The sequence below is a fragment of the Corvus cornix genome, chromosome 3 (assembly GCF_000738735.6).
Source record: "Corvus cornix cornix isolate S_Up_H32 chromosome 3, ASM73873v5, whole genome shotgun sequence".
Taxonomy (NCBI): domain Eukaryota; kingdom Metazoa; phylum Chordata; class Aves; order Passeriformes; family Corvidae; genus Corvus; species Corvus cornix.
The window spans coordinates 11,447,079-11,474,173 of NC_047056.1; the positions used below are offsets into that span (position 1 = coordinate 11,447,079).

At 44.1% G+C, this 27,095-nt stretch overlaps 3 protein-coding genes across 7 annotated transcripts in view; all 3 read right to left on the reverse strand.

Annotated features, from left to right (window-relative positions):
* Positions 1 to 6,181, reverse strand: part of COMMD1 (copper metabolism domain containing 1) — a 62,137-nt gene extending 55,956 nt beyond the window's left edge. The window contains exon 1 of the mRNA XM_039569792.1: positions 5,961 to 6,181. Within this exon, the coding sequence (XP_039425726.1) occupies positions 5,961 to 6,155 (195 nt within the window). The 5' untranslated portion in view covers positions 6,156 to 6,181. The remainder of the gene's footprint in view (positions 1 to 5,960) is intronic.
* A 776-nt stretch (positions 6,182 to 6,957) lies between these two features.
* On the reverse strand, positions 6,958 to 13,120 carry CRLS1 (cardiolipin synthase 1). 2 transcript variants are annotated; one of them, XM_039569793.1, is made up of 8 exons: positions 13,036 to 13,120; positions 12,567 to 12,690; positions 11,466 to 11,603; positions 10,883 to 11,012; positions 10,336 to 10,421; positions 9,915 to 9,983; positions 9,488 to 9,579; positions 6,958 to 8,007 (listed from the first exon to the last, which is right to left on the reverse strand). In XM_039569793.1, the coding sequence occupies exons 1-8, from the start codon at positions 13,089 to 13,091 to the stop codon at positions 7,920 to 7,922; spliced, it is 783 nt and encodes a 260-aa protein (XP_039425727.1). In that variant the 5' UTR covers positions 13,092 to 13,120; the 3' UTR covers positions 6,958 to 7,919. The 2 variants fall into 2 exon arrangements, with proteins under 2 accessions (XP_039425727.1, XP_039425728.1); XM_039569794.1 differs by lacking the exons at positions 12,567 to 12,690; positions 13,036 to 13,120 and adding an exon at positions 11,932 to 12,024.
* MCM8 (minichromosome maintenance 8 homologous recombination repair factor) lies at positions 12,827 to 27,054 on the reverse strand. 4 transcript variants are annotated; one of them, XR_753061.4, is made up of 20 exons: positions 26,674 to 26,821; positions 26,418 to 26,492; positions 26,030 to 26,112; positions 25,696 to 25,845; positions 25,259 to 25,362; positions 24,154 to 24,352; positions 23,115 to 23,200; positions 22,150 to 22,301; positions 21,127 to 21,325; positions 20,316 to 20,346; positions 19,900 to 20,040; positions 18,733 to 18,874; positions 17,951 to 18,146; positions 17,472 to 17,685; positions 16,603 to 16,812; positions 15,939 to 16,015; positions 15,257 to 15,446; positions 13,879 to 14,240; positions 13,331 to 13,434; positions 12,827 to 13,220 (listed from the first exon to the last, which is right to left on the reverse strand). XR_753061.4 is itself a non-coding variant. In XM_010411019.4 (18 exons), exons 1-18 carry the CDS (start codon positions 26,819 to 26,821, stop codon positions 14,148 to 14,150), a joined length of 2,490 nt encoding a protein of 829 aa, XP_010409321.1. In that variant the 5' UTR covers positions 26,822 to 27,054; the 3' UTR covers positions 13,521 to 14,147. The 4 variants fall into 4 exon arrangements, 2 of the variants coding, with proteins under 2 accessions (XP_010409321.1, XP_010409324.1); XR_753062.4 differs by lacking the exon at positions 13,331 to 13,434; XM_010411019.4 differs by lacking the exons at positions 12,827 to 13,220; positions 13,331 to 13,434 and having other exon boundaries at positions 13,521 to 14,240; positions 26,674 to 27,054.
* Between the last annotated feature and the right edge of the window lie 41 nt (positions 27,055 to 27,095).

The following is a 27,095-nucleotide window of genomic DNA, read 5'->3' on the forward strand; positions in this document are numbered from 1 at the left end:
TGATGGCACTGCACTTCACTACCCTCTTCAGCATCTCCCACACACTTTGGGGAATAGGGAATGGAGCCTTAGTGTTACTGAAATAAAGGCATGAGACAACATGTGAAGCCTAAGAGAGTCCTTCTCCCTTTTCAAATATATTCCATACAGCATGTGTTTGATGAATACTAATTAAGTACAGCAGAAGCATTTAATTTGAAATAATGATCTTCAAAGGCAAGATCTGACTCCCTGTTCTTCAAGCAGAGTAGACTCTGGTTAAGGTCAAGAGAAACACCATGGGGATCAGGTTGGACTAATGAATTTCAGCATAATCAATGCACTTCCCTTTCTGTGCATGACTGTATATACAGAATATGCTGATCACAGACACACACATATGTATGTGTAACTTATGTAATCACACATGTAGGGTTTGGGGGGGGGGGGGGGTTGAGAAATGTTGTCATTATTGGTGAAGATGCTACTTACTTGCAGAAGTCCTACCAATGCAACAAAACTAAACCACACATTTGGATGGGAAAGTGGAAATCAGCAGGACATGAAGCACTGCCACCACCAGGGAATCCAACTTTCTCAGTAGCACGCTGTTCTGGAAGTCCATTAACTGGCATTTAGCAGATTTAAAACACAGTAGGGCATTCTAAAATCAAGAGGTAGTGCAGAGACATTATACACGAGAAGAGCCAGTACTGACCTGCCTGCTCTAGACACACATAGGTAGCACCAACCTCCACAACTGGGACAAAGCAACCAGATCTCTGCTTGCAGAGATATAATCAACACTGTAATTAGGGGGGAGAGAGAGACAGAGAGAGATTTGTTTGGGCAATACAGAGTCTACCACACCTATTAGAGATTAGTGACGCAGGTTTGATGACGTTTTTTTCATTTACCACTTTTCCGTAGCTAACCTTAAAAAAAAAAAAAGCACCACAAAAGGTCAGGTAAACCATTAAACTTCAGGTAAGCCACTTCCACAGAGGTGGCACAGTTACAGCACAGCAGCACTTCACAGTCCCAAATGAAACAGGCTTTTCTGCCTCACATGTGAGTTACAGAAAATACCACCCATGAACGACGTCATAATGGTGGGAGCCCTTCTGTTTCTGTCTGCCTTGAGGATGGATTTGCAGTTGTAGTTGAGGTTTGTAATGTACAGACTCCTTGTTCATACCCTGTTGTTTAAACAATGGTCCAGTTCATGGAGATCATCACCTCCAAATCCCACAGCCACCAGCAATAACACCACCTCCTACACATCTCCTCAGGAATCACAGTGAAAACAACACTGCAAATGTGAGAGGCTTTAACAACACAAACCCCAACTTTTGCAACTTGAGAAATCACAAAAAAGTCATTTAAAAAATCCCTAATGATGCAGGTACATTGCTCCTTCTAGCTGACATACCTAAGCAACAAATTACTGCTCCAGGCGGTGGAGCACTGATCTTATCACTCCTGGCAATGTTCTTCAACCCTGTCACGTTCTGCACCCAACCTTCCTCTCCACTTCATTGTTCTCAAGTATTTTCCCCCACCACTTTATGTGAGCTGCCAGCTGTGCCAGTCCTCTCGTGAAGCAACCACAAGTACACCAACCTAAAAGCTAAAATAAGTCCCATTAAAAGCAGTAAGAATGCTTTGGGATAGTGCCCATGCACATTTTCACCACTGCAATACAGTAGGTGCTAGTTCCAGTAAACATTACATTTTCTACCCTCCTAAGACAGTGCTGAAAATGGGGGAAAAAATAAAAAAAAGAAGCAGTAACTGTTGGATTAGAGTTTATAAGAGAAAATGTATGCTGCAACACCAGACACCTGGGAGCTGGCAACTGAGCTGTGTTCAGATTAGTGAGCTACCTAATAGTGGTGTTTTGCTAAATTAAAAAAAAAAAAAAGGCTAGGATTTTTATTTAGTTGTTCCAGGCAAACATCAATTCAGATAATAACAATTTTTTCATGTATGTCCTATTAGAACACTAGAGACATTCCCTCCCTCCCAAAATTCTGTGCAAAGTTATTAATACACTTTCACCTAGCCCAGTAACAGATACAATTATTCAGAGTAAGCCCAGTCATTCATGGAGTGAAAAGTATAACACTACACAAGACATTTTTTGGGTAAAAAGCAGCTTACAGAGACACAGAACTTGTTTTCTTTTTCCTGAATCAGGAACAATGAGCTTGCTTACAAGATTATCTTTTTAGTTAGTAGACACAGGCACAATTGCAAATCTAAGTGGTAGAAAGTAAGCAATCTCTCCTATTAGCTCTTCCAAAATTATTTTATCTCCGTCTTCAGACTGAAGTTGTTCTCACTCTCAGCCTTCCAGAAGCTTGGACAACTGCAAAGTGCTCCACAGTTCATGACCCAGCCCACATATTTGAGGAATCACAAGGTATCCGAGGAGAGGGAAGAAGGCAACTCTTTTCCCTTATTAGAAAATTCAAGAAGTCATTTATTTCCCACCAGTTAGCACAAATTGTCAGCAGAAATGTTCCTGCTAGCAGAAATCCTGCTGAAGATGCAAAGGCCTTTATCCTCCACAGCCGAGTGAACCTTACAACTGTTCTTCTACTCTGACTTTTCCTGTAAGGGCAGATCCCTGTGCTGAAGATCAAGTAGTCTCTTCCTTCTCAAACAGGGGTAAAAATGCTTTGGAAACCCCTCTTGAGGTCACAACAGCACCTTCATAGGGCAAGGGCTGCAGGAGGGTGACACCCTAGCAGGAGGGTGACAGTCTTTAAGGACAACACACTTTATATGCTGCATATCAAGCCCTTGGTTCCCACATACTATTTATATAGTCTGATTAATATTTTACCATTCACATACCAGGATATTTATTACAGATGGTAACTTCCTCAGTACTTGTAAAAAAAACCAAACAAACCAAAACAGCTTATAAATCAAATATAATATAATATTTCTACTCCTCATGCTGAATTTTTTATTATTATTTAGCCTATGTAAAGTCTGCTCCAAAGCAGAAGAGTGAAGGAAGACACTTTAAACCCAGCAGCAAAGGATCCCGTTCAATAAATGCAAGAGCTTACTGCCACCAAAAGGAAAACAGTGGGATTACTCGACATGGAAAGGAACTATCACCAGCGGTCTAATACTGTAAATTAAACTTATGTAAGAAGCAGACATATTTGGTGTTTTAAACCAGATAACCTTTCAAAAACCCAAAAAAGCTGGGGGGTGAGAATTTGCAAAAGTTGATCTCCCCTAGTTTCTCAGTGTTTTGCAGCCTTAAGGGACAGAAGGCTGGGAAGGATGAAGGCAGAGGGCAAAACACAATTAACACAACAACATTGAAATTGCATGGTTCTCCAGGGCCAGCCATCCTAGGGCTTTGTTCTGCCTTCCAAGACATTCCACAGAAAAAATCAGATTTTTTTTTAAGTAAATGTAATAAAGAAACATGATTTCATGACAAAATAAATTTGGCATTTTAGGATCAGCTGATCCATGCATATTCAGTAGATCGACGGGCAACAAAGGAAACAGCTGTAAGAAGTACATCATAATGACATCTTTTATAAGCATAAACCCAGGATTACTCTCTATATAATCCAGGGGGAAAAAAATTAAATATTTTGTTGCTGCAGTAAATATTATAGACTTTTGTGGCACTTATTCATCTCCATGCTTTGCACAGGTGGAATGCAGAAATGTATTGGAAAGTCCTTCACCTTATTTTATGCTCAGCTCCAGTGACAGCAAGAGGCTGATTTATGGTCCAGATCCATGTTTACTGCTCAGAAGACATGAACTACTACAGCAGTTAAGTCACAAGGGCAATGAATCTCTCTGCTTCCAGACTTTCTATTGCTTTCCTGCTGTTTGCTCCCCTTCCTTCACCACCCAGAGGAGGAAGGAAAAAAACAAGACCACAAAAAGATAACAAAGACGTATTTTCCCCCAGCTTCTGTAATTTTAATAATACAGATTTTTCACAATTAATTATCAAAACTGGAATAAATATGCTCAGAAATTAATATGGCAATTGCCAAGGAAGGGAACAGGCAAATCTTGCAGTAAGTTTTGCTTCTTCAGGTGCCGAGGAGACACCAGCACCCAAGAGCTGTGTCCAAAGACCAAGATGTTGTAAGCACAGAGGATCACTTTTGAAGTTTGCTGCTATCAGCAAACACAGTGTGACACAAAAACCCTCCAGGTTTCAAGTCAGGGAGATACTAAAACAGGAAGACAAGTTTAAGCCTCCCTACTTCCAAAGCACAGTCCTAATATCAAACTTTCCCCCCCAAAACTGGCAGGTGTGAAGGAAACAGGGACCTCCAGAACGACCAGAAGGCCAAGCAGTTCTTTTAGGATGCTCTAGAGCAGAGATCCTAAAAGTATCCATGGTACTTAGGTATCACTTCCTTTAGGTTACCCACTAGAAATAAGCCCCGCAAAATCCACACACACTCAACATGAAGCTGCACCTGCACAAAGCAGTTTGCTTAGCCCAAAACTCCAGCTGTAAAGCTGCACTACACAAACTTGAGGTATTTCACAGAAATTTCTCCCATCAGAAGATGAAAGGCAGCCATGGAGACCATGAGACACTCCCTGATAACAGTGAGATGTTAATTTATGTTGGAAGGTGTGAGTGACCTCAAAGACCACAAGTGCTGCCAGTTTTGGCTCTTAAAGCAGCACGCAGAGAATGTGATGCCCTCTCCCCAACAGAACCTCATCCTCCTAAGCTCTGTGCCTGTTGTACAACAGTGGGTGAATGCCCACAAAACTTCAATCCCCTTGTGTCTTGTGGGGCCTGAATTAACATCATATTCAGCGTGTGACATCTCAATGGTGCTTGAATGAAAGTTGTATTTGAGAGGAGGGAAAGAAAAAAGCCCACAGACAAAACCAGAGAGCCCTACAAGAATCAGTCTTTGTGATCCAGCTTTCATTGCAGGCTTTACAGGGCATCATATGAATCTGATCATTAAATAAACAACAGAATCTTCATAAAAGCAGAAAGCAAGTGAGATCATCCTCATCAAATTCCGAATCTCTCAATTATATTTAAAACTACCGACCAGGTTTATAAATCTGGTCAAACAGCCTTGGGTTCACCCACAAGGTGGCAGTGGCCATCCAAGGTTTTAATACCTGGATGCTCCCTGAGCCACATGGAGCTGCCGGGAGCTACACTACGCTTTTCACTGTGAAGAAAAGCCACCAAAAAGCTCCATTACGGGGAAAAAGATCTTCTCCCTTACACATAAAGCAAAATCTGTTGATTAAGTAAAATGGCTTGCTTCATCATTAGATGTGCTTTCCCCCAAACACTAATTTTTTACAAGGAAATTGCAGTTCTTCTCAGAATGTAATAGGTATTTATTTCCAGGTCGCCTTTCCCCCTGCTCCTGCTCCGGAGGAGTGGCCAGAGAGCCCGAGGCACAGAATAACAGAATGAGATGAGCCGGAAGAGAACCACAAGGATCATCGAGTCCACCTCCCGGTCCTGCACAGAACACCCCAAGGGTCACACCCTGTGCCCGAGAGCATTGTCCAAACGCTTCTTGAGCTCTCTCAGGCTTGGTGCTGTGACCACTGCCCTGGGGAGCCTGTTCAGTGCCCAAGCACCCTCTGGGTGAAAAACTTTTTCCTAAACGTCTCCTGACTCAGCTTCAGGCCATTCCCTCGGGTCCTGTCCCGCCCGTTCCCCGCACCGGGCTGTGCCCGCTCGGGGATGGAGCCGGAGGTGTCACCGCGGACCGGACCGGGCCGGGCAGGGCAGGGCAGGGCAGGGCAGGGCAGGGCCGGGCAGGGCAGTGCTCGGGGTCCTGCTCCAGCAGCACCCGCGGCTGCGGCGGCACGCAGAGCCCCGCCGAGCAGGGGATGCCGGACGCCCGGCGGGAGGAAGGCCGATGGAGCGGCTTCCCCCTGACCGCCGCCCCCTCCCCCCGCAGCGCCCCGGGCCCGCGCCGCGGTACCTGGAGGAGGCCGCCCATCTTGGCGCGCAGAGCGCGGAACTCCTCCGGCGGCGCCTCGGGGTAGAGCTGGCCGCGCAGCAGCTCCTCGGTGATGTCGGCGTTGCCGTGGAAGGCGGCCTGGGCGATGCCGCTCAGCAGCGCGCTCAGCGGCCTGGAGCCCTCGGGCGGCGGCGGCGGCGGCTCGGGCGCCGCCATCGCGGGCAGGGCGTATTCGGGGTACGGCGGCCGCGCGGGGACAGTCCCCGGCGCAGAGCGCGCGGCGCCTTCCCGCAGGGTTGAGCGGGATCGTGCTCCCAGCGGACCGGCTGTGGCCACCCAACCCCGCTTGTGGCCACCCAACCCCGCTTGTGGCCACCCAAGCCCGCTCCCGGCAGCGCGGAGAGCACCGGCCCCAGCAGCCACACGCAGTTTATCGAAGGCAGATCTACGGGCACGTACCACCGAGTCAGTGTACACTGAACCTGGTACTCGCTGAACGGTCCCCGGCGATTTCATGGAATAGGTGAAAGGTGTCTCGTTGAAGAAGTAAAGAAACACCTCCCAACCAAGCCCCAACTACATTAATCAGAACCCAACAGCAACCACCTGACTGGGTACAATAAATCTCTGCTTTTCGAACTGTTTTTTCACGAAAAATACTCCCATTTCACTACTCACATATTTTAAGGAAACTTCCACAGGCTCGGCCCTCTATCCTTTGCTGAAAGATCCAGAGTTGACCACAAAACACGGGCCAGTTAAAACAAAGGTACTAATAAAGATCAAGTGTTTTCTCTGTGCACTATTTGATACAAATTTCAATATAAAAAAGCATTAAAACGGTCTGCATATACAAACATATTCTGTCACAAAAGAGACTGTGGGCTCTCAAAAGAGGTGCCTACAGAGTTTTCTTCTGCTAATACTACAGTGGTATTATTTAGCTCCCGATTTCAATCATTTAAACCCTTCACAGCTGCACTCTTTTTTATGACATAAAAGAAAAATCACGCTGTCAGAAAGAGAAAACATGAGTTTATGATCAACTTGACCTGTTCTGCCTTGTTCTCTCTTCTGTTCTGTAGGTAGAGAACAGGCAAAGAACAAGCTGTCCTTGCGTGGGGGGCAGCACAAAGTACCTCTTGAAACTAGAAGTACAGGAAGAATTAACAGTAAACACATCTAAAAGTTTCTTCCACTGTCTCCATTCATTTGGACAGTGTTTTAAATGTCTTCTTTAGCCAGTGGTATTTGGATTAAACAACGTCTTTAGAAGCTTTAAAGAATCTGGAGATACAGGAGTTTCTTTCAATTGCTAGGAATGAATACATAGGATGAGAAACTTAGATCCATCTGGGTACAGTTCATCATTGCTCATATTTTAAAAGAAAAGGGAGCAGGGTAGGAACTCTTCATGGCTTATCCATATGACAATGGAACGCAACGTAAAATTTCTCTCTGGTTTGAATTTCTGTCCCTCGATGATGTGCTTTCTTCTGCTGCAACCAGAGGCATGTCATTAAGTTCTATGAGCAGTGCTGGTTTACTAACTTAGGTTGAGGTACAAAGACAAATTTGTTCTTGTAATTGCTTTTTCTTCTCAGATCTCAGCGTACGCAGGGCCTTGCATGAATACGGCAGAACAAATCTGGTGCCAACTGTGTGTCTTGACTTCAAAACCAGCATAAAATTACTCAGAATGCACATGGCAGCAACAAGTAGCCCGTGTTTTTAAGAATGTTATTTATTTTGTTTTTGTAAACAACCTCATTTTTAAAGAAATTAAAAATACATTGAAAAGTCTCTCTCTACATATATACACAGTACATGTTCAAATTTCACTTCACTGTGATGCCATGGTTTAAGCAGAAGAACAAAGAGTGCTTTGATCCAAAACTCAGCTGCAATACCACCACCTCTGGGGGCACAGCATCTTCCTGCCCTTCCAGGAACACTTCATTTTTTATCACCTGCACCACTTCACTTGTTCTTGATCACCTGCACAGTTTTTCTGCCGTAGTGGTAATAGCTGTAGGCAGATGTCACCGTTGTGAAAGCTGTGATGCACCTTTGGGGAAGAGAGTTCCTGTAAGTCATGTGGGTCTATAGACAATATTAAAAAGTGGTTCGGTTTTTTTTTAGCATTTGTTTTTAACTACACAGTCAAGAACCATGCTCCACAAAAATGCAGCTTACAGTTTATGTGCTGAAATTCAGTGTTAAGGGGAGGATTAGATGAACAAAGGATCTGCCATCCAGTGGTAAGCAGCATGCTTCAGTGTAACTGCATACTAGGACATATTTTCACCACACTAGCACTGGTTTTAGAGAAAACAAAAGATTCAGCAATCGATGCCTACATAACTTTCACTAGCTTGAGAACTGGCAGATATAAGAAACTATTCCCTGATAGTGTGAACAGGGAGCATTCAAACCACTCAAGACTTGAACTTACCATTTTCACCAAGTTCCAAAGCTAAAGGGTTCTTGCTTCAGCACCTTTTGTTTCCTTCCCAGACCACAGTTACTCCTAAATTAGCAGTGCTCATCTGTGTGAAAGGCTGACACCACCCTTGAGGTGGGAGTCACTGCTACAGCCCTGCCTGCCCCTCTGTTCCCCACTGCCCTCCCTGGGCACTCTGCCAGGGAGTTTCCAAGAATATTCACAATTGCATCTGGCAAATGACACCCAGATGCAATTCTAGATCTTGTTTTACCACCAGGATGAAAAACCACAGACTGTTAAGATCAAGGTTCATTCATAATTCCTTAAACAATTCCTGGTTTGGGTTGGTGGTTTTGGTTTATTTGGTTTGGTTTTTTTTTCCCTAGAAGACAAGTAACACTGGATTTTGCACTGCTTTTGGTTACTAAGTAATTCTGGCATCTGCTGTTCAGAGCTCTTTGTTCTGAACTCTTACCTAACAGCTCAGGAAAAATAACTGCACTTGTAACACCTGCAGCCAGCTGCAGTTCAGCTCAGATCACCAGTGACAGTGAAAGGAACAGCATTAGTTAAGGAGGCAAGCTCCTGTATGCTTGTTCTCACTCCATCCCTCCCCTTCCTTCCTAAAGTCTACAGGAATCACCATTTCTCCATGTGCTTTTCAAAGAGGCTGCAGAAAGCTGGATTTTGAGACAGTAGGTACAGTATAAAGCAAAAATAAGAATGGCTATTTTTACTGATCCCAAGGTTGCTTTTTCAGGGACACTTACGGCATGAACAAATGAGGAATCCACACAGCCTTTCTTCCTGCTCCCTTCTTCTCCATTGATCTAATTTATGTTTTGACTGTGTACCATGTCTATTCCAAAGACTTATTTCTAAGCTATTATTCCTGGATCTTAACTAGTTTCATGTGACCACTTTTTGCTTGTATAGTAAATTAAGTACCAATAAATATCTAATTCTGGTATCATTTAAGACTAAAGGTGTAAAAATTCAGGCATATGGGCTTATTTTTGTTCCACACGAATTAATCTCAATTACCAGTTTCTTTAGGAGCACATTAAATTATCTGGGAAAAAAAAATTAAGATATTAGTTACCATAATGTCTGCAGATATATGCTGTCCACATAATTGAAAACAGGAGCTGCTAAAGAAGCTGCCACCAAAATCAGCTGAACAGCTGTGTTCATCTGAAAAAAGCAAAATAGGAATTGTGAGCAACATGAAGAAGTACAGTGCAAGGAATACCAACACACACTTTTATTGCTGCTTTAAGGATTAGTCTAAATAAATAAAATTTATTTTAAAATCTCCTTTAATTAAGCATTTTACACTCTCAAAATTAGCACGTGCTTTGACAGAGCACAGCTGAAAAACCTTTCAGGACCTATGTAAATTGCCTCCAAATTAGTTGCAATAATTCCAAACTGTACTCAGAAGTAGTGGTAAATTATCCCCACCTTCCAAACCACCCAATGCCCCAAGTACCAAGGAGTTATCTTTTGTAATGAGTTACTGCTCTTACCTTGCTAATGAATGTTGGTTTTAATTGTGCAGTAGCGTAACAGGGGTTAAAATACCTACTCAGTGTTCTCTGTTGGGGGAGAAAAGAGGGAAAAAAAATGCAATCCTCGTACATTCAATTTGATATACCTGTTCACATGATACAGACAAGGCAACTGTAGCACTAAAGAGCTGCACTGCTCTGTTGTGAGATTTATTACACATTAAACACAGGAAAAAAGTTATCAGTAGCTCTGACTTATCTTTAGAAAATGTATTTTATGAAACACTGCCCTGCTCAGAAATCTAGCTGGCAAAGAACAAGCATTACATCTTGTAACCATCAAGTCTCAAGATGAAAAATCTCTTGGCCACAACTTTGCTAAAAACTTCTTAATTTATTTTTTTGCCATGATTCCATGTTTTTAATGCTGTGCACTCACCGGTGGAGAAAGAGTTTTGTATCGCACGTAAAAAACAGCGGCAATGAGCGCTGCATCCCGCAGGATAATCATGGAAGTCAGTGGAACTGGAAGATCAAGCCAACACCAGCCAGTGAAAAATTGTGTCCGTGATTAAATGTAAAACACAACCAAAAGAGCAGAAAATACGAAGACAAAAGAACCACTCTCGAATTCTCCTGAATGAGTTCTACCCATCACTGAGGAGTTTAACACAACTCCTGAAAGGGTTTAAGCTGAAGTCCTAAAACAATCCAGTCCATGAAAAACAATTTTATATAGCTACTAACTATTTTTGCTTTAAAGAAAGTGCATTGAAAAACGGCAGTACATGCCAGTTGTTTAAGAATGCAGCAGCAGCTGCTTCCTGTAGGGTCCTTTGGAAAGTATTTAATAGGAGCAAAGAGCAACTGGCAAGGTAAGAGTTCCAAGAGATACACAGTTTTCCTTCTGGAAACACAAGAAATGTTGCTACACATAAATTGACCTTGTTCGCCTTATCTAGTACACACAACAGCCGTTTCCTCACCTGGGATAAGGTTTGCACACGTTAGGCTCACGTAGAGCACGCTGATGAGAATTTTATCCGCCAGGGGATCGAGAGCACTTCCCAGTGCTGACTTCTGATTAGCCCAGTTCCGTGCAATAAATCCATCCAGCTAGGAAAACCAAAATTCAATAGCTCTCTGTTAGAAGAGTATGAACCAAAATTGCTCACGTAGGCTACTGTTACAGAGATATTTAATGTATAACAGCAGGTAAAATGGCGAGTTTAACTATGATAAAATGTGATACCTCTTAGCTGACACTTGTATCACAAAAACAACCACCAGACGCACAAGCACTGAGTGGCCAATGCCCACCTGGGGCCGGTCATGGAGCTCTGACCTCCCTCTTTCCTCCATTAGCATAAAGTCCCCTTTAGGCACCTGCAAATTCCCTTTGCAACACCACAAAACATATATATATAGCATTCCTAGAAATCAACAACTATAAAAATGAATCTGTTTTATCCATTTCCACTCTATGTTGGAGTCTAAGTTTCAGTGCATGTCCACGGGATCAGCGTGAGCCCACTGTCCCAATGCCTTTCCAAACTGATGCAGACGTACCAGGTCCGTCACGCCAGCCAGGACAAAGACACCAAGTGCAACGCTGAAATTCTCTTCAACGATCAAATAACCTAAAACTGGCGCCAGACCCATTCTCGCCATGGACAGGATATTTGGGATGGTCCAGGGGTTTTCATACTATAAAGCAAGAAAGGGAAAATCTTCAGGGCAGGAATGCAAACCCCATCTTGGCACATAACAGTTAATCACAACAAATAATTTTCCAGGTGAACTAGACAGAAAGCCTGGAAAGTTCTTGGAAGCAGCCTTCTGCTTGCGCAAGGCACATGGCCTCGACCTGCTAAACATTAACTTCGCCTTCAACAGGAAAACACCCCGCCGCGAGAGCCCCAAAGAAAAGTCCGACTTCGAGTTTCGGGTGTGACACCTGTTAGCCGCGCTCCGGGGGAACGGGTGCTCCCGCTCGGGCCGCCCCGGTGCCCTGTCCCCGGTGCCGCTCACGTACCAGCTCCGCGCAGGGCTCCGCCGCGCTCCGCTCCCGGGGGGGCTCCGGCGGGGCGGCCCCGCCGCTGAGGAGGCGCCAGACGGCGGCGGGCGCGCGCAGCAGCCGCGGGGCCCCGCGCACGCGGGCAGGCACGAGATGCCCCCGCCACGCCGCCCCCCGCCCGCCGCCGAACCGGGCCGGCCGCCCAGAGGCCTCGCGCCGCCGCCGCCCGGCCGCCTCCGCGCCCGCGCCGCGCAGGAGCCCCCAGGAGCCCCTGCCCAGCCAGGCGGCGGCCAGCATGGCGCGGAGGGGGCGCGGGAGAAGCGGTGCGGGAGAGGCGCTGCGGGAGAGGCGCTGCCCGCGGCCCTACGCGCGCGGCCGCGCTGCCGCGGGAGCGCGCGGCCTCCCGCCGCCCGCGCCATCCGCCCCGCGGGACTGGGCACGGCGCGCGAGCCGGCGCGCGGCGCGTGTGCCGCGAGCGCTGACGGGGACGCGCGACCTTTTGCGGGCGCTTTACGCCAGCCCCGCCCCTCCGCCGGGCCGCGCGCTTGACGGCAGGCGGCCACCCGCGCGGCGGCGGAATGGAACGCTCGGCCGCGGGGGAAAGCGCTTCCCCGCCGCTTTTCCACCGCTTCCCCGCTGGATTTCCCGCCTACCTCCCGGCACAGGCTCTCCCCGCGCGGACAGCCGTGTCCATGGCGGGCCGGCGGGCGGCTGCCCAGGCTCATCCCCGCTCCTCCTCGCGGCGGGTGCGGGGGCCGCAGCGTTCCCGAACAAGCCCTTGAGGGAGGAACGGAAAGGTTTGCTTTATCTTAAGAGACTTCTCAGAGAGCGCAAGTGCTCTCTTGTGCTCAGTACTTGCTTCTAGCCCGCGGTTGCCCGCATTTATTTTATCTCAAGGAGAAGCAGGAAGGAGTTTACTTTTCCAGGTGCAGTCTTTTATTTGCTCCTGAGGCGCGTTCCTATCCCCCAACACTGTACTAAGCTAAAATCGGTATCTAACACCTGCTTCCAGTTTGTTGGTAGAGCAGACCTTGCCCCTTAAGAGCTCAGATGTAGAACTATAATTTCATACTTAAAGCATTTCATCTTCAGACCAGTTTTCAGTTTCAAGTAGGTTGGTACCTTGGGGTAGGTTCCCAGCTGGGCAGCACTGAAAAGCGTGACATGTTGTTTGACATCCAAAGCTTGTGTTTTGGTACCCAAGGGCTGTGGAAGCTTGGTGCATGTCAGACCCTGATGTCGCTTAAACCAGAAGATGAGGCACTGAGCTTCAGTGTTTCTGCTTTTTTAGATCCATCATATCTTACCTGAGAAATAAAAGAGGGAGAACAGAAGAATGAGCACTGTGTTCTTGATTTTTAAAAATATATTATTCTTTATCAGGCGTGGGGCGTGTTTGGGGTTTTTAAACTCTTACACTGAAGGCTGCTCACGTGCCATTTCATTGCACCAGACCATGATTCTGATTTCATCAAAGTCAGGAAGCATTCAGCACTTCACTCGTGCTGAGCACACATTGTTCTGTGTCAGGAACAGAGTTACACAGAAACAAACAGAACCTGTTGGTGTTACAGATCTTGTAATGGCCATTAAACAGCTTGAACAAATAATATTTCTCATATATAAAGTTTAATGAAAGTCAAAATCCAATCCCTGCTTTACAAATTAAATACTCTAATAAGGATTTTTTTTTAAATCAGACTTGGATTTCAAACAAAACCTCGGCTTCAAAGACCAAGTTTCAAAGCAGAAAATCAAGTCAGTTTCAATAGAGTGTCATTTGGTAACAGCTATAAAATGGTGTTGTCTCAACATGAAACTTCACAACTTTCTGGAAACATTTCTAGACTTCAAATGAACTACAGTGCTAAAAGTACAGCTCATATCATCCTCTCATGAAAGATTTCTGGGTTGAAATTTGTGGGTCCAGCATGGCACTGTAATAATGTCAGTATAAAACCACACCTTCCACTCCTCGAGGATGATGAGGTGCATTATAGCCCTGCACAGTCCCATTTGGAATGGCAGACCTGTAGGATGAGCCAGGCAGCAATACCATGTGTCAGTTTGTCCTGTGGCAGCTTTCCAATTTATTGTCTTCAGGGGCATCTGCACCCCAGCAAACACCAGGGCTGTGCCAGGTGCAGCTCAGCTCGGGATGTGCCTCCCCACTGCAGGTCCCTCAGTCCAGTGGAACAATTGGGTCTGAAGGAAGTTCATCACAGTGATTCTTCTCACATGGTCTGAAGCTGATAAACTCTTGAACCTTTTTTCAAAAGGTAACCCTGATCATTTAGGGATCCAATAAAGCTCTCGAAATCAGACACCTGGGAAAATAAAGACAAAAATATCAAATTGGAGAATGACATCTTACCTGATGTAAAGCAACATGAACCATTTGAAAGAACTTAGTGAAATAAAGTGGGCTAAGAATAGGTCAGATTCCTTAGCAAACTGTTCACCTGCTAGGAGGTGTCATAGCATCATTCCCCCACTTTTGTGCTTTACTTACACACTCTTTTTATTGTAGTGTTACCCAGAGGTAGCATTCTTTGCTTTATGACATGCAGAAAGGCTACAGTTACATTTGTATAAATTCCAGTTCTGAAACAGAAGTATCTACCACAGAAAAGCATGATTTCTACAACTCTCCCTGATTTCCAGGTATAAAACTTTGAATGGGCAAAAAATATTCTATATATGAAGGTAGAATTAGAGTTACTTGAATTAAACTGAATAAGTAGTCAATGGAGCAAAAAGTAGAATTAGCTACCAATAATTCTGTTTGGCTGAAGCCCCCACAAGTACAGAATGCAAATCAATTACAGGGCAGAGTACGTTTGTGGCCATGTGTCCTACATGATGTCCCTATCAAGATACAGCCCTAGGATGTCTGCAGCAGGAATGAAAACCTGAAAGGCATATTTAATCCAGAGAAGGTCATGCAGAAACATCAGAAATAGAGCAGGGACACCACAAGTCTAAATTTGGGAACAAAAAGAGGTGTTTCCTCTGGGGAGCCAGAGGGAGTGAAGCACTGAAACCAACATTGCCTTTCACAGATCAAACCAGAATCTTGCTCAGAACCAGCCTCATCAGTCAGATCAGCCCTCACCAGTGCAGGGAGTTGCTGCTGCAAACAGCTGTGAGGCCAGTGAAGCTTACAGAGACACTTCAGGAGCTCTGCTCGGCCTAACAGCAGTAAATTGGTTATTTCTGTTGTTATTTCTGTCATTGCAAAGAGGCACAGCAGAGGTGCCTTTGCTGCTCTCCCTTGGGCAATAAATAACTGTGAGTGGTCTGCCAGTCTGTTGTTGCTGGGGTGGCTGCTGGGCGAGCTCACCCGAATCTGCAGCTCCTTGGCGATGTGCCGCAGCTGCTGCAGGTCAAAGAGGTTGTTGTAGGTCCTCTCTGCAATGCTGTTCAGGGCAGACACGAATCTCTTGGCCTGCGACCGATTGCTCATCCCAGACCCGTGCTGGGAACGCTCGAAGTCCAGCTTGCCAAACTCATCCGAGTAGGTCCCCAGCATGCTACAAACAGGTTTACAAAAAGAGAGAAAACTCTCAGGAGATAAAAGCAAACATAGGTGGATTTGATTCCCAAAACATAACTGCTGGAGAGGGCTTTCAGAAGCCATGTAGAAAACAATCCACCATCAAGTCACTCTCTAGGGAACTTAGACTAAGCATTCATCCAAATCACTTTTGAACTTTAACTGTTCACCTGCATCAGAGAGTAATCCCATGGGAGAAGAAACCCTTCAGCAGCGTCTCATGTCTGCGTTACTGTGCACAGACACACAGAACCACTGTGGTCACACAACTCACAAGCCTCAGCAGCTGTATGTGACTTAGGGCTGCTGTCAGCTTTTAAAAAGCAGCCAACAAACCCAAATATTAGTATCATGGGCCTAAGCTTGATAAAGTGATTTCTTCACTGTGTTTGAAAATGTAAAGGAAAAAAGTTTCAAGTGAATGGTACTGTGATGCTTTATTTATTTTTAAAGCAGTGTTTTCTATTACCTGTATTTCATTATCTCTATTACATCCTCAGCATCTTCCTTGGTAGACTTCTCTCTTAATTCCAGCCTTGATCGTGCCTTAAAACAGAAAAAAAAAAAACCATAAAGGTTTAAGATATATCATAGCTGATGTGAAAAAGGGCTACAATCACTCTACAAGGGCTACAAGCACAAATTTTAGAAGCAGAGATAAAAGCCGACAGGATTAGAGGAAGATCTTTCTATTTTTTGTTCGTGTGCCAATGTCACCTCCTGCATACTTGCACTTTTAGGCTGCAGCTTGGAGTTTATTTGCTTTGTAGCAGTGTAGCCTTGTGAAGCAGCAGATCACAAATAGTGTTGTTAAGGCAGCGTTAGGGAAAAGGAAAACAGAAGCATTCTAAGTTCATGGTGGGCAGCAGGTTATTCCTGCCTGCACCTACTTTTTCTCCTTTTGGGGAATGTGACACATTCTCTTTCCATCTTCTCAAGGGCGTTTTACTTTATAAGAAGTTTTAAGGAGCAGTAGCTCTTAAGCACTTCTAAGCCTCTTGCATTCTCACTTCTTTTTTTAACAAAACAAAAAAGCACAGTGGTGAATAAGCTATAAAAAATGATAGGATTTAGGTAGTACCTTAGGAATAATCTCTGCTTTCAATCCCTTAAGCATTCTAGCTTGCATTTACCTCTGTCAGTCGAATCAGGGACTCCAGCTGCCTCGTGGTGATGGGGGTGCTGTCTGCTCCTTGGTTCTGTTTCCGGAGCTCGAGGTAGAATTCCTGGAGGACTTGTGCAGCCTCTGGAGATAAGTTTGGGTGGACGTACTGCCGAGCATATCCGACATACTTCCTCAGCAGCTGATGGGGAATGGCATCAAAGTTTTCTCCTGCTGAGATCTAACACAAAGAGTTAGATTTCTCTCTGTCAGAAGCCTATAAAATAAAAATTTTAATATCAAATCATCATCTTTATGCTTTATCTGGTGAAGTCACCACTATAAGGGCTTTAGTGCTTCGTATATGAACAGTGTACTTCAAGTCCCCACACTATGCTCAGACATCTAAACACACACACACACACTTGGCCATTTCAGAAAAAGCAGGCAGGGCTTCTCATCTGCAAGGGTAAGAAGTGCCAAATAGAATTCACTATAAAGTTAAATCCTTTCTCAAAAAGAGAAAATTCAAATTCCCAATTGCTGCAGCTCCACAGAAGACTAAACCATCACTGCTGATATCCCACTTCCAAAAGTGCAGGGGTTTAGCTCCAGCAGGAGTATTTCTCCCAAGATGTGGCATTTGACACTGTAAGTTCTCAAAGCCATCACTGAAGTCTAGTAAGAAATATGCTTCCTCTCCCATACTTTCCAAATCCATGGAGTTGCAGATGCCCAAGGATTTGCTTCCACACTGCTTTATTTGGATTCAGTACTCCATTGCAGATCATGTCATATCAAATTATTACACCCAGCCCAGTTGTGTAGCTCTCTCCTGAAACCCAACACAGCAAATTTCCTTTAGAGCATCCCATGCAGCAGCCCCAGGACAAGTCCCACCTTCAGCCTCTCGAGCAGGGGTCGGTCTGACGTAGCCTGGAGGACAGAGTGCTCCTGGGAGCTGGCCCGGGTCACCAGGGCACTGCTGCAGGCTGCGCGCCGGCCGGCCCGCATGGCCATCACGTGCTCGGACAGCAGGTGGTCGTGGTCCTCGTTCGGGGTGTCCAGCAGGATGAACACCAGATCAAATCTTGACAGCAGAGCACTCCCCATTCTGGAAAGACAAGGAACCACAGTACTTGGAGAAGAGGAAAAATTGTAGCAACTCTGTTGCACTTCAAACACATGTAAAAGATCCTGTCCTACTCATTTAGGATAAAGTAGAACAGCAATTTCTCTCTCAAAAGCCACTAAAAATTATTAAAGTTTGTGTTCACGCTCCAAAAAAACTGGAAAGCAACTGTACACAAGCTACAAAGCTGCCAGAAGCATCTACTCCTGAATGTGAGCTATAAATCAGCATTTCAGAAAGTGCTCACTTTAAGTTCTCAGACACTGTTTTGGCTTTGTTATAATGTCCTCCAACAGGGTTTGCTGCAGCAACAATGGATGTCCGAGCTGGCAGACTGCAGACAATGCCAGCCTTGGCCAGGCTGATGCTCTGCTGTTCCATGGCTTCCAACAAAGCCTGGTGCTGGTTTCCCATCTTATCAAATTCATCTATTCCACAAATTCCTGGAAGCAATTAAAACAGGACAAAGACTTATCAGACAACACACATTAACTGAAGGGCAAGTGTGTGCTACAATCCAGTGTTACATCCAAAGTCCAGCTTAGAACCCTAGGGACTGCAGAAGACACCAGCCAAAGTCTCCATTTCAGCCAGGTTTGTTTCCATTTCATGGCAATGCAGCCAAACCAGCCTGATTCGGGCATGCAGCATCCTTGATAATACATTAAGGTGACAAAACAAGCTTTCTAAAAATAGACAACAAATCTCAAAAGCAAGTCCTTTTTCAAAACCAGTAAGAGTCCAGCAGTTGACATCAAGTCAGATTCCTGAACAAAAAAAATCCTAGTTCTTTGACCCAGTAAGTCTGGTATGTGAATTGCAGAACTGAAGTTTTCCTGCAATTGCCCCCAGAGAAGTCACTGGAGAAGCTCAGAACTTCCCACAGTGTGGAAACCCAGTATCATACTTCAAACAGACATTTTTAGTCCACAGTTAATTGAGTACTTTGGCTTATCTTAGACTCAGCAGCACACACACTCCTGCCCCTCACATGTGGCTACACAGAACCTGTGGCATTACATGGATTACCTTGATCTCCAAGCACTAAGGCACCAGCTTCCAAGGCAAAATCTCCAGAAGTGCCATCTCTGGACAGTGTAACAGTCAGGCCAGAGCTGGTGGAAGTATTACCACAAACATAGACACCTCGAGGAGCGATGTTACACACTGCCTAGAAGAGAAACAAATACTTTTTCCCTCCCCAAAGTGAAGAATTTCATAAGCCTTATTCTGGAGAAATAATTCAAAGTAAACCCAAATTTGTTTCTTTCTACTTAACATGGCCCAACAGTAAAATCATAACTCCTTGCAACCCCAAGAGACTTCTGCAAAGCAGTAGGAGTAACTTTTCTTGAATGGCATTCTTTTTTTTTTAGTAACAATGTGAACGAACAAATCAGTTACTCTGTGCTGGAGAGTCCCCATTCAACAAAAGAATAATTTTTAAATTTTGTTTGTTAGGATGCAACTTGCGTGCAAATCCATCACTTTGGCTAAGTTATTGCAAATCATATCCTAACATAACAGGTCCATGTTAGAAAGACTCAGACTTTCTAAAGAAGGTCTAGGTGAATTCTGTCCCTTCTTCACTTCACAGTAATCATGGAAAAAGACATGGAATTAAAAAATCACTGAGTTTAAGGAAAAAAAAATTACTAATTGTCATAGTCATGCAGAAATGCCTACTGAGATCAAAACCCAAACACAGCAGCAGGTCACTTTCCCAAAAAGCCAAGATGTGTGCTAGCAACATAGAAATGGGGTAAGGAATGGAAGTAAACCTCACAGGAGAAGAGTTACGTGGTATTTAAAGTAGCATTTGTTCAAAGAATATTATTTTATTTCACAATGGACCAGCTAAATGAAGACAGGAAGGAGTGAGCCTCCTCCATGGGGAAAAGGGTTGGTGAAAAGAACTGTGTAAGGGCAGACAGCAAGCCTGTAAGCCTGTACTTGAAAGCCCATGGGCCTGACCAAGGACACCCGATTTGGTGTTTTAACAGGCTCCCTGGAAGGAGAGGACAGCAGGAGAGCCCTTTGGATACTGTCCTATACTTCAGGCATCCTACATGAAAAGATAGCTCCAGCCAGGCTCAGTCAACCCTTTGGTCTTAGCACAGTTATCCTACCATGGTTACAAGTCAAGATAACAAGGAAATAGAGGAAAACAGAAAATAGTAATAAAGGAAACCGTACTTGCAACATTTGACTTTTTCCTAATCCTGGATCTCCAACAACCAGAACATGTGGGTCTCCTCGCACTGGGATTCTGTTCTTGTCATCCACAAACTTCTGACATCCTCCAAACAAGGCCAGGGCCAAACCTGCCTTCACAATCTGTTGTGGTACAGGCCAACACTGGTAAGTATTTGATCGTGGTGACCAACACTGACAGCTCCCCAGAACTGGCTGTAATAACCTTTCCTTCTGGATCACTGAACTTCAGGGTCTAAGGCTGCCACTTCCCTGACACCAAAAGAGCCACAGTCACCTGTAAAAACAGTCCCTGCCCCTTCCCCCCATCCCAGATAAGCTCTGTGAATCCCTTAGGAGTTGAATGTGGCAGAAACATTTCAAACTGGAATGGCAAGCAGAGGTGTTAAATGACTTACCTCGTGGCCATAGATTGCAGGACAAAGAGAGCTGAAAAGCAAAGCACAAGGTCATATAAATGGAAGATAAATCATGTATTACTACAAACAATCCCTTGTTCTGTCTCTCATCACAGAACACCTTAACAAACATATAAAACCTTTGGGAAGCTGTTGCTGAATTTCCAACAGACATCAGCAGCATCAAATTTCTTGAAATTTTTGGATAATCAGAAATGATTGAAATAAGAACAGCTTTTCACTTGAGCCCTCACAAAGACAAAGGAGAAGCAGCTTCCCAGTGGTACCTGCACCTATTCTTCTCTTAATCAAGTAACTACCTGTAACTCTCTTTTTAAAATGCCAGTTTTGTGTTCTTTGACTCCACTGGGAGGGCCTGAGGGACACCCCAGGCAGAAGAGTACTTTTTAGTCTGAACTGAGGGTCTTTCACACCCTTTGCTCAGTCCTTGCACCTCTTTCCTCCACTGTAGAAAAGCAGAGGACAAAATGGTATTTGCAAATTGAATTTACACGGTGAGGAACAAAATTAACTAATCGCTTTTCTACCCAAAGCTTTCTAAGGTTGAACTAGAACACAGGTAACTTCTTGTATCCCTAAGCCCCTCCCAAAGTCCCAATATTCCCACTGCAATACTTTCATTCCCTCCCAAGTCCCCTTCCCACTGCAGTTTGTTAGATCTCTAGGACAGTTTCTATTGCACAAGGCTCAGATATTTCACAGCTCTAGGATGAGCTGTCACGTTTGTCTGAAGGTGGTCACACTGATTCATGTCTAATCCTAGACCTGGTCTAGGTCTGACACAACTTACTTCACAATGAGCCTGAACAGATTTTCCTCAGCTTGAATTTCTTGGATAGCATAGAGGTCTTTAAGGGAAAACTCCATGAAGGATCTCTGAAAAGTCTCATCATCAAAATTCTTTAGTTTTTGTCCTTTACTGTTGCTGACAGAATTTGCCTCAATGTACAATAAGAACATACACTTGTCATTCTTATTTTTAGAAGCTCCTGTTAGAAAAATTGAGAAAGGATGATGGAGCATTTCTTCTATCAATAAGGACTCATATTATCTACAAATGGCATAGAGTAATTCAAAAATATCATGTACAGCCATGTTCATATTTAAGTACTGAATATCTGCATTTTGTAAAATTGATGCAAAATAAGTTTCTAGTTACACTTGTTCTTTGAAGTTCCCTCCACTAACATACACAAATATTTTGCTGAATTGGAGGGCATATGTCTAGAGACAATTTTGTCCCAGAAAAAATTATTTTTTCCAGGAATTTTTGTAGTCAAATAAAAGTTGAATATAAAATGTTTCCACTGAATATTTAGAGGGAAAAAAAGATGCATGGTGCAGAAGCATTAAACACGTAGCTTCATAATTAATCAGCAATTATGAATTAATAATTAATAATTTTTTATATAGATTGATTACTGAGCAGAAAATGAAGTCTCAGAGTAAAACAGTCTTGCAGTTATCTGCAATGAATTCTTTCAGAACAGTGCACAACATATTTCTTCACTTTGAAAATAAAAGGAATAAAAGGGAGAAAAAAGGGTTGAAAAATTTCTCTAGGGAAGCTAAACTAACAGTTTGACAGTTGTCCTAATGTCTGAAGGGGATATTAAAGGGAAAACATGAATCAATTAACGTCCTAAACCAACTCCTCCTTGTAAAAGTCTGGTAGCTTCTGAAGAAATTTACACTTTATGCACTTTCAACTCTGAGAGCTCCAGTTAAGGGGAGTGACTGTTGTTGTTCTTGAGTAAGCACTACCGAAAAACCCCCGTGAAGGAAAAAGGAGTTCTCAGGTGCTGTACTTCACCTTCCTCAGTGCTTGACACCTTCACTATGCCTGTGATTGTGACCATGTCTCCTGGGACACAGCTGTCCACGAGGTCCTGGACCAGCTCACACTCGATGGTGCGCGGGATCCGTCCTGCTTCCCGCTGGTCGTCTGACATGAGCTCCTGCACCCTGCAACACACAAGGGCAGCTCACACACTGTGCAGCACCTTCCAGTCCGACTGCAGCACACAACATCTGCAGCTCTGGGCATCTTCTTCAGGTCACACTTCACTAAATGGGTATAAATTTTGCATAAAACCCAGAACTCCGGGTTGAAATTCAGATATTCTACCACTGATGAGCATGTTCACGTAGAAATAAGTACGGTACATGAAGTTAAAGGGACCAATATAAAGCAATGAAGAGCTCAGACATTACCACTCTCATGAATTCTTAATTGGTATTCTAACCCTAGAACAGCCCAAGAAATTTCTCAGACCATAACAAGAAGAGTAGTTCACCCCCCGGTTGTGAAAGTTCCAGCTCTGGCTCTGCACTTGGGGCTCGGAGATTTCCTTGAAGCCAAGCCAAGCTTTACCAAAGAAGCTGTGATAAACAGCGCCCTCTGGAGCTGCCAACAGCAGCAGGAGTTTTTAAACTTAAAACTTCCAGTTCATTCAGGTCAAGTGGCACAGCTGACCAGTTTAAACTAACAGGGCTTTTCTAGCTGACTTACATCTCGTTAAAGGGAATCATGAAATCATAGACAACCATTAGAAGTGATCAAGAAAAGCTGCAAAGAGCTGAGGAGCTCGGTAAGGGCAGAAGGAATTTCCAGAGAACTATTACAGGGCAGGTTACAAAGTATACCAGGGCTTGGACAAACCAACTGCTTTGTGACACAAATGTTGGAGAGTGCTTGCTGCAAAAGAATATGATATTTAAAATCACACAGTGTAACATGGGTTGAGCCATCCCGTCACATCCCATTTTTGTGCTTACTTGACAGACTGCCAGTCCACTGTGGCGGTTAAAGGAGAGCTCCTGTCGGCTGTGAAGGACCGGCCCCGGCACTCGGGAACAAGGCACTGCAACAACAGGAATTCTGATTCATTCCCAGCCTTTTTAAAAACCCTAAGGTGAAATTGCCTTATTTGATTTAAAAAAAAAAAAAAAAAAAAAAAGGAAAGCGAGGCAATATAATTCAGTATCATTCCAGGAAAAAAGCCAGTTAAATTAGGGCTACAAATTACATAATTAATGAAAAGCCATCAAGTGCACACACCTGACTCATAGCTGTCAGAGCAAATACAGCTGAGTTGAGTGAGCGCCTTGGTGAACGGGTTTGAGCTGGGGAAGGGCAGGGCAGGGGGGAAGAAGAGGTAGTGGGTGGTTTTTTTGGTTGTGTTTTGCTCTGGGTTTTGTTTGTTTGTTTTTTGGTTTTGGTGGAGTTTTTCTGGTTTTTGTGGGGGGTTTTTTGGGTTGGTTGTTCATTTGTTTTCGTTGGGCAGTATTTTTTAGTTGGTTGCTTTTGATTTGTTGTTTTTTTTTAATACCCATGGATGTTCCAGAGACGATAATTTTTTCCACTCGAGCACATGAGGAAACATAAAATAACCAGGCACTGTCCTATATCTAATGACTTTTTAAATCCAGATAATAAGAAGTAAAATTAAAATAGAAAGTTCTAAACAAAAAACCAAACAATGTAGGCATAGAAAACCACCACAGCAAGGTGGAAGAGTCTTTTTAAACCTAACTAGTGAAATGGAAATTAAAAGAGATAATATTTTTTCCAGATTTCAGGGAGATTCCACACATTGCTTGTCACATCCTGTTCCAGCAGCATACATTTTTTACAAGCAACAAGGGTCTGCAGTAAGAAAAGTTGCCTGGTCTGTTTAGTTCTTTTTCAATGTGTCAGTTGTTTAGCCTAGCTTTTAAAGACTATATTTTAATTTTTTTTTTTTTTTTAATACCAGCAATGCTGCTTTTTGACAAAACACAACAAAAAGCATGAAGTTCAATGGTTTTAGCTTACCTTGGTGGGAAGGGTGTACTTCCCATCAGGGAGAGGAACCCCCTGCACATCCCCACAGGTGGCACAGACGAAGGCCAGGTTGGTGCACAGGGGTTTGATGTTGCTGACCCTCACCACGGTGCCACGCAGGGCGATGTATTTGCCGTAGCAGTTGGCCCTCACATTTTTCAGCTGGGTTAGAGGCTCATAGTTGTACACTCTGCATCAAAGTTCAGCATTAGCACACAGAAATGGAGGATAAAAATAACCCCCAAACCCATCCAAACATAAACAGACAGAAAAATCCTCTTCCCAATTAAAAATGGTAACCCAGGAAAAATTCTCAGAAGTATTTTTTTGGCACACCCATGGCACAGCCTTTAATTCTTGTTCTAGAAAGCAGCAGAACATTCAATATTTTCCACATGAATCCACCTCAACAGCCTCAAACAGTCCAGGTTGTTTATCCAGTGACACCTCTGGCCTAGCAATACAACAGACATTACCTTATGGTCATCCATAACTGTATCTTTCCATTGTTTTGGATAAAGACTGGAGCTCAGACTTGCAACATGGAAGGACCAAAGTTTTATTATGGCTATGCCACCACCAGTAGGGAATTAAAAACAATCATAAAAAATAAAATAATTTTTAAAAAGTAATTTAAACTCCATTTGAACTCCAATAGGGCTCATACACCCAGTTCCCTCAGACCCTTGAAGCCTGAGATGCCATTACTTCTGACAAAGAAAAGAAGTTCTAAGGACTTGTTTCATTAAAAGCTCCTCCAGCCAACAGAAATTTAAATAGTTCTGCTTTTAATCAATACATGTTTTATAGAATAGTTGTTCTACTTATAAGCCACTTCTCTACTTACAAGTTTTTCTAGTTCAAGCTGTTCATTCAGCTTACAAGGAGGTTTCATTTCACTTTTTTCTTCACAAGGACATGAAGTCATGGGGAAGAAAAAAGCAAAATGTAGAGTGGTGTTCTGGAAAAAGCTCCACAGAGCCCAGTTTTCCCATAAACATGTAAGCCCTCAGCACCATACATGGACACAGGCAAGGATTAGACAGGAAGCAGACAGCTCTTCCTTGGGCAAGAGCAACTACTTAGCACCCATTACCTGGCATGGATGAGAGGCACATTTATGATAGGTTCCCCATCCAGGGGCAATCCCTCCTGCACCTGCAGCTCCGCAGCGTGTCTTTCCAGGTCCTTGGTGAGCACCTGGGTGGAACAGGAAGGGGGACGCAGATGCCCACAGGAATTAGAACTTCCAGTAGGGAGAGACATAGGTGTTAGAACTACATTTAGTTATAGTCAGGTGCTCCAATGATGAATAACAAAAATGCACCAAGACCAAAGCAACTTCAAAATGTGATTTTGTGGGTCATACAGGAAGGCAAGAGATGAAAGGATTTGAGTTTTAAATAAACAGTAATTCCCCCTAAGACAGGAAAACACAGAGATTTGGGGTTTATAACATAATTGCCTCTAAGTGTCACTGGTTCTTTTTTGTTGCGAGGGTTATGCTTCCATGTATCAGACCCTCATGTTTACCTGATGAATTGCCAGGCCCATACACTGCAGTATTTTCTGAGGCATATCCCTTAGTTCAGTAGATATATTTGGTATCGATTTAGTCAGTTCTCTATCTTGGATTAGTTCCTTATAATCCACGAGAATGCTTCCTTTTCTTTCTATTTCATCCTGGGAAACATTGTAAATGATAAAACACACTTCAAATTAGAAGTGAAACACCCAAATTATGTCCTAAATGTTTCAGGTCTATAAAGGAGGTTACTTTTGATGAAGAAAACCACCCAAAAATCTGTAGTGTTCCTGCATCAACAACAGGTTGTTGGGGTGGGATATGTTTGGGTTTGTTTTTTACCTTATCATAAAGCTCAATGCGCTGCATAAAAAACTTTTCAAACGCTTGAGTCTTCTGGACAAAAGGAGACTTGTCATTGTAAACTAATTAGAAACACACCACGTTAGTGACAGAAATAATTCCTTCCACTTCACAAAATACATAAACAAGTAATTTTTCTTCCATTATTTTTCTGCATTGCAAAACTAAGGCAGATTATAATCTCCACAGTATCCCAGTAATGATCACAGAGATTACAGTAATCACAAGACTGAAGTCTTTATTTTATGTTTTTATATATGAAATTTTCGTTGTTCTTTATTGAACTTATAACTCTACTAACACTACGTATAACCAATTTTAGAAAAAAAAAACCAACTTGCTACATATAATTTTGGTCTAAAGATACCTTCAGAGAAATAAAGTTTCCAGCCCTTATAGGGAATAAATTGGTCCATCGTTGATTGGACTAGTCGAGATTTTCCTGGGGGGGGGGAAAAAAAAAATAATGTGGATTGAAAGAATATGGATAGTAAAATAGTGCAAGTTTTATTCTCAGTGATTCTTTTGACCACGGGAGACAAACTGTAATTGCCTAGCACAGTGCGTTAAATGAAAAGTAATATGGCTTCAGAAAGCAGGTAGAAGCAGAGGGGCTGGCTCACCAGGTTCGGGCATCCTTTTGGGCTCTCCCTTCTGTCCTCTGCCTCGCCATCCTCCTCCTCGCCATCCTCCACCTCGCCATCCTCCGCCTCGCCACCCCGGGCAGCCTCTGCCCCGGGCGCATCCCCTGCCTCTGAGATCCCTGCTCATCGGCGGCTGCCGGCGCCAGTCTGGGGACGCGACAACAAACCGAGGCGAGGAAGCAAATTTTCCCAGAAGGTATTTGATTTAAATTAGCGCTATTTTCCAGAGGCCGCCTCGCGGGGGGCTGTGCCTTTCTCTCCCTACCACAGGCTCGGCGGAAGGCGCAGAGCAGCCCCGCTGAAGCGCCCCGGGGCCGCGCCGCCGATGGCCGCCCTCAGCGGCGCCTCCCGCGCCCCCGGCCCGCGCTGCCGCACTGCGCAGGCGCCGCCGGCCGGGCCCC